Source organism: Brienomyrus brachyistius, chromosome 2 (assembly GCF_023856365.1).
Source record: "Brienomyrus brachyistius isolate T26 chromosome 2, BBRACH_0.4, whole genome shotgun sequence".
Taxonomy (NCBI): Eukaryota; Metazoa; Chordata; class Actinopteri; order Osteoglossiformes; family Mormyridae; genus Brienomyrus; species Brienomyrus brachyistius.
In genome coordinates, this window is record NC_064534.1 from 33295947 (window position 1) to 33308317 (window position 12371).

Genomic DNA, 12371 nt, shown 5'->3' on the forward strand with positions numbered 1-12371 from the left:
TCTTATTTTGGCTTGGTCCATGAAATGTATGTTTGAGTTCGGTAACATGTAACTTTTGCGAGGTGTCAACAATGATATCGCCGTTAATGATAGACCTTTCAATGACAGATCTTCCAACATTTCTGGTATCCACTTCATATTTTCTGAAGGACAGCAGGACATTCAACAGTTTGCATGAAGATAACGTCATACACATAGGATCACGCCCACGTAGCTGGATTGATGCTACAGAATTCTATATTGGTTCTACAGAACGTCATTGTACCCTTCTATACTTCAGCCCCAAATCCATCAGTTACCTGGCTGGTTTATAGCTTCATAGCTGCTAGGCGACTGGTGCAATACACAAATGGAAAGGAAGGAACCTCAGAGATTCCTGTGTTTGGGAAGCATTTTGGGGGCATCTCATTTAGGTCCTGCTTCTGCCAGAGGCTACAGGAATGCAGGCTAGGGGTCCCTCTGATGCCATAGAAGGTCCTTTGGCTTGCTAGACTTCCCAAATGATCATACACAGAAAAAGGATTTATCTCGTTGTCAAAAAATGTTGTGGGACCTCCTGAACCACAGCATTACCAACCCCTGCACTGCCCCCCCCCCAACCAAAAACTTTCACCAGCCCACCTCCCCTGCCTCCAGAACTCCTACCTTCCCTGCTGACCCGCGCAAAAGTAGATAAAAGCTCCATCAACAGTATCACCGGGCACATTTACAACTGAATGAAGGGCAAGAATGGAGCAGTTTGTGGAAGAATGGGGGGGAGAGAGCGGCACTCACAGATGTTGGGGTGGAGGGGGGGGCATAGCGACCTATTGTTGCAGAAGGGGAAAGTGGAAGACGGGGAGGGTCCGCCTTTTGAAAGTTGATTTGTGACGGAGTGGGGGAGATGGTCGAACCAAGAGGCAGAGGCCAGTCAGCTACAGCTGTCCGGGGGGGGCGTGTGAACGGGGACACTGAGGGTCACACAGAGCGTAGCAAAGGTTGCGTGCGTGTGTGTGCGACTGTGCTGGGTGGCAGTGGGATCCTCTCAGGGTGCATTATTTAGGCTGCTTAGAATAGCAATACTGAAAGGTCTTCCCTGAACAGCTGGGATGAAAAGGCCACTACTATTGGTGACCCCCAAGTCCCCATCATCTTCCTCATTCAAGAGGCGATAAAGGGAAGTGATCTAATGAAGTCATTCCAGCAGAGCCGTTAAGAAGAGCTTCTGGCACGAACAGAAAGTTTGTCAAAGTTCAGCAGTGAGGGGCATGGCTAATTTCACTGAGGAAGACCAAACCCCACACATCCTCTCCTGCATCTGCCTGGCCTTCGTGGAGGGCATTGAGACCAGCCCCCCACCATGAGAAAACACATTCACACACCTAAAATCATATATACCATTGGCTGAGGAGACAGTGCCTCAGTGATACCATAATATGTCAGAGAACGATCCCATCAAAGGGTCCATGGATCCTAAGTTAGGTTAAACTCTTGCAGACACTAAACTTTAGATAACACCTCCTTGTGACTGATATCTTCCAGTCTTGGAATAAATGCATGCCAGCAGGTGCTACGGGTCCATAGATTCACATACATTTTTAATTTGAAACTTCTGCTTTTGTTTAATCCTTTTCAGCCATTTTGAGACACAAATGGAAAATCGATTGCTTTTCATTTATGCTTTTCATTTATGCCATGAAGTCTTAATGACAACACATACATGTCAGCAGCAAAGCCAGCTACATGTAATCCCTAATGTTCAATGACATCATGTGACAGAAGATTCAATTTCTACATCGGAATTTACTAGGGCCCCAAAAAAAGCATTACATTGTAGGCACTGTTTAGTGCAAAATGACTGCTGGCCGTTATTTGTATACTGATGTATCAACAGGACAGAGCTAAACCTTTCCTGTAACACAGACAAAGCAGGCATCAAGGCAACCCTGCTAGGTGGAATTTTCAGTAGGGGGGTGATGAAATATTATTCAAAATAGAAGAACTGATGTCCACACAACATGGATTAAAGATCAGGTTTGTCTGATCTGTAAACCTCCAACACAATGTCTGATTTCAGTGCGTCTAAATGGTGACTTCAGTAATACGTGAACTCCAATGTGTTAGTAAGAGTTAGCATGAAAGACTCTTAAAGAACGAATGTTGTTCTGGCCTAAAGTAGATGGGCAAAGCCACAGATCACTTAAGGTACTGCTAAGTAATTCCAATGCTCATTGCTGTTTAAGATCTAGATATTCAGACACGCAAGCTAGGCTCTCAGAGTCTCTAAACCCCTCTAGAAAAGCAGAGAAACCCCCAAAGTGTCACATACAGTCATACATGCGTCTTGACCTCAGCTTCGATGTCACCTTAAGCCCTGATCCTGCAAGCTCTGCTGTGATTACGGCATGTGGGGGGCATCAAGTGCATATATGTCAGGGGTCAGTTTGGTAATCTCCATTGTGTAACCCCTCCCCCCCCCAATCAGCATGCTGGGCTTATGAAAGAACAAAATAAGAAAAGAAAAGAGAGATGAAGCTCAGGGAGTCTCATCCTGGTTGAGTCAGGACAACCCATTCTCCATCATTCTCTTGTAAGCCAGGATGAAGGGGGAGTTATGGGGGTGTTTAATCCAGGTATTTAACTCACATTTCTTCAGTTCAGTTGTATTAACGGGCATAAGCAAAGTTTAAAGCTCTGCAAATCACTTCAGTCATGTGGGGAGGGGGGGGGGGGGGGGGGCACTCCCAGGGACTCTGTCAACCGTCACTTAAAGAGAGTCAGAGAGTCACTCAAAATGCTGGCGATGAAACTGGGCAGCAGGTGTCCAGTCGAACACGAAACCCCACTGATGGACAGCAAAAAGCTCGTGTGGCGGACATTGTGGGTCATGCTGCCCCCTCCATACACATCACAGCCCACCTTCGGGACTTCACAGAGCGATTCGGATAACTGCGCCCTCTCCTGGGCCAGGATCGTGCCAGCGGGTCACCTTGGTCTGAGGCAGGCAGCAGCCCTTCACATGGCGACTCGGCAGCCCATACACCTCGAGTTATCATACGGCCTCACAGTAGCCCACACAACACCAGCACCCATCTGCTGCAGTTTTTAAGGGGCCAAGTTGATTTCCCACTAAAAGGGCCCCAGTCTAATGTGACACTCACCATGTGCATGACTAGTATAGAGGCTCTTGACCTCAAAGTTTAAACTGCCTATACAAAACCCTGCACCTATGGGCAGCGAATAATGTCTAAATCTAAGAAGCTAACAGGTTAAAGGGGATAAAACCAAAAAGCATCAAACACTGTTTAAACGCAAGAAGCTAACAGGTTAAAGCAGGTCATCTCCAATGTAACCGTATAAAGAGAAGCAGCTAACAGGCTAAAAGGAGCTAAAATTCATAAGCAGAAGACACTGGTTTAAATTGAAGAAGCTAATAGGCTAAAGGAGCCAAAACCTATGAGCAGCAAACACAGTTTAAGGGGAAGGAGCTAAGGGCCTAAAGGAGCTAAAAGCCATGTGCAGCAAACCCTGTTAAATGGGAAGGAGCTAACAGGCCAAAGGAGCTAAAACACAGCAAACACTCTTTAGAGCAGGGGAGAGCGATCTTATCTGCAAAGGGCTGGTGTGTATGTGGGTTTTCACTGCAACTCCCTAATTAGATTAACAATTAGAGGACTGATTGGCTGAAGAGTCCTCACACCTGGGTTTGAACAGCTGACCTGCATACACACTGGCCCTTTGCGGATAAGTTTGCCCACCCCTGCTTTAGAGGGAAGGAGCTAATGAGCTAAAGGAGCTAACAGGCTAAAGGAGCTAAGAGAGTAACAGTTTGTTAATGGCAATACAAAATTAGTCTTATAAGTGATTAATCTAAGAACACATATCTTGCGTGTCAGACTTATACAAACTCGACGGACACAGGCACTACTACCAATAGGCTGACTAGGAGTCTTTCTTCACCAATATGTTAGAAATAAAGACGTTGTTGCATGTATCCATTGAATCAGTGATGAGTTTACTTTTACAGAGATCCTTATCATCCATTCACCAACTCACACATATAAATATAACACTGTAAAACACAGAGGTGGTCTGATATACCAGCCTTGATTTTTTCTCAATTATAATTTTGTCTCAGAGGCTTTTGATGTAAACATTTCAAATAAACCTTGGCTCTTGGTGAGAAGTGCCTGGGGGGCAGGGCCTGAGTGGTCCGAGGCAGGTTTAGCTGTGCTTGCTTTGGCGCCCCCCCTATTCCTCTCTGTCAGGGCCTGTGACGGGTCAGTACCGATCTGGTGGCGGATTGAATTGCAAATCTCTTGCCTTCTGTTGCTGTCCACGACCGCAGTGGCCTTATCCTGGCATTCATGTGGTAATGGAAAGTTGGGAGGGGGTGTGCATGTGTGGAGGGGGGGGGGGGGGGAGGGCGGTCAGGGGGGCAGCAGGACACCAAAATCGGCCTGAAGTCCATGGGAAACAGTTGTGACCAATACGGAACCCCTCACCATGTCCTTGAAACTTCTACGTCGGACCAGGATTCCTGCGAAATTCCCAACCAATGTCTGTGCTAGAATGTGAGCGTGAGTCTTTGTGACCTCAAGCATTTTCAAGCTTTCGTGATAATATTCATTGTTTATCGATTACAAAATAACAAGGCAGCTATTTAAGGATACAACCTTAACCACTTAAAGTATGAAGCTAAAAGCAGACTTTTCACCATGTTTGGCTTTACCTTTTAAAAATATAAACAGAAGAGATTACAGCCTGTAGATTCTTCACCATGTTCTCTCTTGGAAACCAAAGAATCAGACGTAAAAGTTCAGTGGCAGTTCTCACCATACAGGTTGCTCCACCTCTCCGTGCCACCTGTTATACACCTAGTCTTCCGTGGAGATGGCACAGTCTCTCCAGCACATAGCCATGGCAACCACAACAGGAAAGGGAGGGGGGGGGCAGTTCCCGTTAAGCAACACACAACTATTGCAACAGGGCAGATTGAAATGTGGATTCATCATACCAAGCCAAGGGCAACTAGGGGCAGACAAACAAGTGATTCTGCCTAACCTGTCACTCAGTCATTCTGCATCTGCTAAGCTCACTGTGTAAACAAAGTACGACAACTAATCCTTCCAGAAAAACTGAATAATCTAAAAGTAAACATAAATAAATTCACTGGCATATTGGGTTCCTTGAGGTACCATCAGCTGGTGAAACACTTATGAACATCATCAACACTAGTTTATGATACACAATTGTACATCTCGGACAGAAACTCGGGGGATCAAATTACATCAAGTTCCTTAACATAAAATCAAAAGAAGAGATTGTGCAAAAAATGAGCGCTTACTATCCCTTACCATAAACGTAACAAATAATCGAAAACTGCTTCAGTGTTTCCATAGCAGCTCCAAAATTTGAGGCAGTTCTTTAAAAAGGAATTAAAATAAATAAATAAGAGATAAATGCATAAAAATCAATTACTCTCAGCCACTGTACTTGGGCAAAGGCACTTGGTGTCTCTCTACTCCACAACACTCCTTTCTTGTCAATCTATTTGTCTGTAATTTGTAGCATTAAGTTGGATTGTAGTCCGAACAGAAAACTGCAAGGCATCTCAACAAGGGGCATGTTGAAAGCGTCTCTTTAGTGCAGTGTGATCGGTTCAGAGTTTTTCACAGAAATTTACTGCAATTTACTGGTGTGGATGAAAAACTATAGAAATTATTTGAGAAATGGATGTATCACCGGCAAACCGAATCACCCGCTTTGTTAGCATGCATTTTGCGTCCAACTTAAGAAACCAAAGTGGACTATAGAAAAAATACACTTAAAACACAACTGACTGATAAGCCATATTAGCACTTAAGACAAAAAGGTTTGACTATTTCCGGTTGTTTCTATAAAAATGACAGACCACATGGTGGTACCAGGGTGTAACGCAGCTTCAGTCACTGCATGCAGTAGCGGTTCTCAAAGTCTGACAGCAGCTCCCCGCTTGTCACAAGGCAACAGCAGGATGTTGGGCCAGTTTCTGGGCAGCACATGGTGTAGATGGGCCATGCAGACGGCACCAAACAGGCCTCCGGGCTCCAGATGCCAGACGTCTCAGTCAGAGCCTGGTGAGCTTTTATGGATCGCCACAACACCCACCCTCTGAGCCTTGGGGAGATGCCCCCCCACCTCCGAAAAAATTCAGGCTCAAAGGAAGAGGTTGACTTTGGCTATGACCGACTTACAGCCAGTGCTGGAGAAATGCTGGCCGTCATGAAGGGTATAGCTGACTGCACCTCCCACTGCTTCAGCTACGTCGGCGCGCTGGCATGCCCCGCGCTGGCACAGCTCTCGCCGGGCACAGCGCTCCACATGGTGCCGCCTCAGAGGCAGAAAGGGCACATAGAAGGTGATGAGCTTCTCTGGGATGATCTGCGACTGATAGAATCCACCTAGAAAACGGTACACTGTATCAGGGCACAGAAAGCACATGTCTGTAACGCATCACCTGCTTCATGCAATGCGGCAGTCAGGAAGCAGTGGCTTCAGGGTGCCACCTGGAGGAGGCCTTGTGGTACTACATTTTAACTGCAAGACTTTCGTGATGCACGTAAGACTCTTGTAACTTTCTTGGAAACAGTACAAAGGAAGTCAGTGAGACCATAAGGTCTTGCCAGAGAGACAAACCTCTCTTCCTTCAGACTAGCAAAACTTGAATACATCATCATCATCATCAACAATCAAAAATCTTATTCACGACTTGCAATTTTGCGGCATAGATGAACACATGCAGACGAGCCCCTCAGGCTAAACGGTGGAATTATGGGGCAGCCTTCTGGAGATCGCGGCAGCGGCCGGCATGCATGCAATCTGGGACGTGTGGCGGGAGCCCAGGCAGACGCGGCTCTTACTGTTCGGGTTGTTAAACACAGCTTGTGCGAGGGAAGCTTCCAGATCCCGAAGGCGGATGTCCTCCCGATCCTGCCCCCTTAGCTTGGTCTTAAGGGTCAGCTGGTTGACGATCTCCTCCCCAGTCGTGCTGTAAGTGCACATGCCTGGTCAGCTCCACCCGTTAACTTTACTCGTGTTTCATAATTTATTGTTTAGTGTAATAGGTGTCTCATAACAGTGTGCTAAGTGAATGAGTTTATTCTAATCACAACTTGAGTGCAATATGTAATATTACTAAAGGGGGTTCTGCAGTTTGATGTGGTCATTTTTTTTATACATCATACGCATGACAAAGAACACAATACAGATTCTCCAGAATTAAACACTTCACACTAGCACTCTTAGGGTCACTCGTGGTCACTGTCGACAGTACACATTAATTATTGTTAATTGTTTACTTAATGCCAGTTATCGTAATGTCGCACTGCAATGTTAATTGTGTGTGAAAAAGGCATTCAAGTAAGAATTTCATTGTACTCTCAACACTCTACTTTGTACGCATGACAACAACTATGAATCCTTGAAAGTATAATGCAAAATAACTATTTTAAGGATTTAAATCATGAGCACTGGCTTTATAGGAATAGAGAGGGTCTGATGGGTGATGTTTGTGAGCTGGTGCCACATCTGCTCTCTCAGGACTGATGGGGACCCTGCACTGGTTTCCACAGGACGACACGGGAGGGCTGCTCAGCTGTTCGTGGTTTATAACCGGGGACATGGGGAGGGGCCGGACACGGCGCCGTACCTCATGAAGATGTACATGGCCTTGCGGTAGTTGGTCTGGAACAGGACGTGGTCGGGGCCCAGAAAAGGCACCAGCACGTCGATCACGCCAGGGGGCATCTTCTCCATCTCATCAAAGATGAAAACGGAGCGAGCACAGGCGGTGAGGTTACCTTCTACCCAGTGCCTGAGCTCCTTCTGGGGTGGAGCGGGGGAGATGAGGGAGAGTAAGAGGGGGGAGGGGAAGGAGGAGCAATAGGAGTTAAATGCAAGTAGAAAAGGGAGAAGTAGGAGAGTTTTTGGCTGCACACAGTAACATATCATTGAGGCATCACAGATCTCCTGGTTGGAGAATGACACCGCATCCGAAGACTTGCACAATGTTTGTTTGCTGATCAGAACTGAGAATGTGATGAGCCTAGCAGGCTCATATAAACCCCCAGTGTATGAGACTAATATTACCGTATACTGCTGTACCAGGTCAGCCTTAGGAAAGTGCAGGGTGGGAATGAACTGGTGAATGTAGGGGCTGCCCATTGCTGCGCCATACAGGTGGCGGCCCACCATGGAGCCGACCAGCGTCTTGCCTGTCCCGGAGGCTCCGTGGAAGGACAGCACCAGCGGCCGCTCGGGGCTCTCCATCTGCAGGAAGCCTGCCAGAGCCTCCGAGACCACCTCCTGCGCTAGGTGCTGTCCGTATACATTTTTGTAGAGGTCCCATTCTAAACCTGAACAGACGCAGACATCATTAACCTTTCGTGTCCTACTGCAGGGCTGCCAACTTTGGTCAGCTGGCTGGAGTGAGATTTTCAATTTGATGCGCACACACATGCACAAGCATTTACATATAACAGTTTTATTACCTTTAAATAGTCTGTAGGGTTTTTTTGTTTCACCTGATATATATATATATGATATATGATACCATTATATACAGATAACATTGCTTTATACACATGTTAAAAAGCAGAAACTTCCAACGAAAAATCAACAAGAAACTATGTCTATTTATATCCAACATGTTATATAACACATAATGTGTTTGAAAACTTTTCAGCTGTATGATGTCAGAACAGATGAGCCACTCTCTTAGGAACATTACGGCTTTTTGGTTGCGGCTGTTAGCTTTGTTGCTGCTATTAACACTGATGGGACGATAGCGCAAGAAAAAGGGCTGCATACGCCGAACTACGTCTTGCTTGGAGGTTAAAGGTGTTTGACGTTCATTAGCGTAGGAAACAGCGGTTCTAGTGTTAAACCACTACCGAAAAGACTACAAACGCTGCGCCGGTTAAAATAGTCAGAGCAGGTCAGGTTTTAAATAACTTAATGTTTTGGCTATCGGTCCGGGTCTGTATGGTACAGCTTCTGGTCCGGACCCGGACCAGGGTCCGCCTGTTGGTGACCTCTGCAATAGACAATCCTAATTAAAGCCGCATGATCTTAACGGTCAGTAGTTCTCAAAGTCGGTCCTTGGGCCCCACTGCCCTGCTCGTTTTCCTACTATCCCTGCCCCACATACAAGTTCCAGCTGTCTTTCAGCTTCTGACTGACTGAATACACCTGATCCAGGTAATCAGCAGTGTGTAGGGCAGGATAGCTGGAAAACAAGCAAGGCAGTGGGGCCTGAGGACCGAGTTTGAGAACCACCGTCTTAACGACGCATGCAAGCTCGCTTAAATACGTGACATTCGTGATGCAAATATTCTCTCTAAAATATGTTTTGCAGAACAAAGTAACAGTAAAGAATACCCAAACGAAAAACTGACCACATTCAATTTCCACAAGGTTATCAAGATTAGATGATAAGGAAGTCCTTATAGGACGCCACGTCAATGACTTTAAGTACACTTTTTCACCCTAGCCTAATGGTGACATCATACACACGCGCACACACACACACATATATATATATACGCACACATATATATATATATATATATATAGTTTCGGTAAAACAGCTTTTAAATAAATCCAAGCACATCAAGTCACTCTATCCAGGTTGTGGCTGCATCGACAATCGACTCTTTGTCAGTACAGTACATTGTCTCGTTCTGTTTTTCTTACCTTTTATATCTGGATTAAAGTCACAGTCGCAATTGTTCGATATTGTGCAGTAAACTGATTTCATATTGGATTGAATAGCGTACACCACCGAAAAAGAACTACAGAAAAGTACCAAAAATAAAACTAGCATGAAAGGTACATTAACGGAACGCGCCATAGCAAGCGCACCATAAACAGCTTCTTCACGTGAAATCGCGGGCCACTAGAAGCTGCTGTAGTCTTTATTGAGGTCAAATTCAAGCAACATGCCCTGAAGGGGACCTCAAAAGAAACAACAACACCCACAATGCATCTAGGAATAAAGCTATCCGTCCGAAAAAGCGGAACTATGGGAACTATACCTTACGCTGCCACTGAGGGGCGCACAAGAACACCTGTAAAAACAGCATTGAACTGTTACAATGTCATAAATCCATATTTATGCACTCGGAACTTTAAATTCGATTTCATATTTTTTATCTAATTTCGACGTAACCTTTTTGCATTCTATGATTAATGTTGCTGGGCAAATAATATGTATGAGAAACTCCTCAGTTTAATATATAGCGACTATCATGTAACATCAGGTAATTGCAAAAGGGCTCTATAGGAGTGCCCATACCTCCAGTACTGTGCAAAAAAGCTGTAAGCCTAGTCTCTCCCCCCCAGTGGAATGTCACCTGTATGATCCAGGCACATTGGCTCTCGGCACATTTAGGGCTGGAGTTCACTGATCTGATCATTCTCACCCCACACTAATGAAGCACGGTCCTGGTTCTCAGCAGTCTATTGTCTTCTCTCGACAGGTACCACATTCAAGGAAGGCTCTGTTATCCAGGCAAGTATCTGGCAAATACAAGGTCAAAAATCGAATAGTGCTGGTATATCAGTCCTCGGATAAAGCTCTCAGATGAACTATGACAGATTCGTATATAAGATGTTCAAAGAAATATTCTCAAACCTTTTATCTGAATGATCCTCATACGAACAGTTAAGTTCCAAGGTCATGCACCATCCCGTGTAGCAGCTCACAATTCCTCATTCGAATGTAAAGCAACAATTAATAGTTTCTGCTTCAGGTAAAATAAAAATGTTCAAAATAGAGTAAAATGCTGAATGTACAGTGTAAATGTAGGGCAGTCTAAAAGACAATAGAGGATAATGAAATCAACTCATCTTTTTTTTCTTTTAATTATCTAACTGTAGTTAGGTATTATCTTGTTGATTAGGTTATTTTAAACAATAAAAGACATTTGTTGAGCTACTTCAAAATGACATAGCATTGTTTTTGTAATCACATTATTATCCTATTCAAAGCGTTATTAACAAATCAAAGTTCGTAATATTCGGAAATATCAGGTTTGGTTTTCCTTGCCTCATCATAGTGGAAGACGTTAAACTGTGTTGGGTTTGTGCTAAATGTGATGGGTGACTATTATTTGTCTGATTTTTAGAACCAGCACATTTTAGAACGTTCCTCACTCTAATACACAGGTCTGGTTTGGGCAGAGTTCTCATTTCTCACCTGAAGTAAACTTTGTTGCTGGTTTTACTGCAACATGGCCGTACAGGATTAGTTCCGTTAGAGAGTAAATGTGCAATAAACAGCCTGAAAGACAGAGTTCTAAGTCATTCCGTAGATTGTGGTCACACATTGTGGTATATTTTCTGTACCTGTGTCCTGATGTGTCCAGAAAGCACAAATCCAAAGCAAGATTTTGTTCTAACCAACCAGTCGAGCATTAAGAGTCACAGTCATAGGGCACTCAACTGGCCGGTTGGAAGAAAATCATTGTCTAGATTGTTACTTTCTGGACCTGAAATTTCCACCTCTGATAGTATGTAAATAAAATACACTATCTGGAAATAAACAGAGATATAGGAATCTCCATTCTGAAATAACGAAAGGAAAAAACCAATAATTTCAACAGGTAAAGGCCATTCAGCTAATTAAGTGGGTAATTAAGTTAATCAGTACACATTTTTATATATAATTTTGTAAATTCTTTATGCATAATTTCATTTTTGTAAAAACAAATTGATTATTACAGTAACATGACTTCCATTATTTCTTCATATAATAGTAGGCGGGGAATGCAGCAATGGAAAGCATTAATGTCCATTAATCTACTAAAAAACTGGGCGTCCATCTACAGTAAAATACCACCGAGAGACATGAGTATCATGTATAAAGTAAACCAAGAATAATATAAAATCTCCATGCCTGAAATCTGATGACATGATGAGTCCATGAGCAATAAGATTGATGGAAACTGCTTGCGTGCAAAGGTTAACCAAGGAGAAACATCCGATGTTAAAAAATAACACTGTCTGTATTCGGGTTTATGGGGACAATGAGATTCTGTAAGATTTCTGTTAGTCTCTGGCAAGATGAGTCCTGTGAGTCACAATCAAAAGTGTGATGTTCAACAAAACCAAAATAACCTTATAATCCCTATAACCTTACAAACCTTATAACCTTATAATCATCCGTGGGAGAATCACGGTCTGAAGTTGATTCTGTTGGATCTTGAGAAATCCTTTGTAGGGGTTATACAGAATTCTTGAATGGAACATCAGTGTGTGAGCTAAAGTTGGCCTAAGCATCAGTTCTTACAAGACAATGATTTCTGGATTTCTGGGAGTTGAAACAAAGATTGACCCTAGAACCACAAATA

General features: G+C 44.0%; 1 protein-coding gene across 1 annotated transcript; it reads right to left on the reverse strand.

Annotated features, from left to right (window-relative positions):
• Nucleotides 1–3973: 3973 nt before the first annotated feature.
• tor2a (torsin family 2, member A) lies at nt 3974–9903 on the reverse strand. The gene is made up of 5 exons (XM_049002124.1): nt 9715–9903; nt 8110–8375; nt 7670–7845; nt 6882–7009; nt 3974–6422 (listed from the first exon to the last, which is right to left on the reverse strand). The coding sequence occupies exons 1-5, from the start codon at nt 9869–9871 to the stop codon at nt 6178–6180; spliced, it is 972 nt and encodes a 323-aa protein (XP_048858081.1). The 5' UTR covers nt 9872–9903; the 3' UTR covers nt 3974–6177.
• Between the last annotated feature and the right edge of the window lie 2468 nt (nt 9904–12371).

Excerpts from the sequence above, each read along its gene's own strand:
- tor2a (XM_049002124.1), bottom strand. The coding sequence starts at position 9,871 with ATGGCGCGTTCCGTTAATGTACCTTTCATGCTAGTTTTATTTTTGGTA. Across the intron at positions 7,010-7,669 it reads GCCATGTACATCTTCATGAG|CACGACTGGGGAGGAGATCG; the intron begins GTACGGCGCCGT and ends GTGCACTTACAG. Across the intron at positions 6,423-6,881 it reads TGTGTTTAACAACCCGAACA|GTGGATTCTATCAGTCGCAG; the intron begins GTAAGAGCCGCG and ends ACCGTTTTCTAG.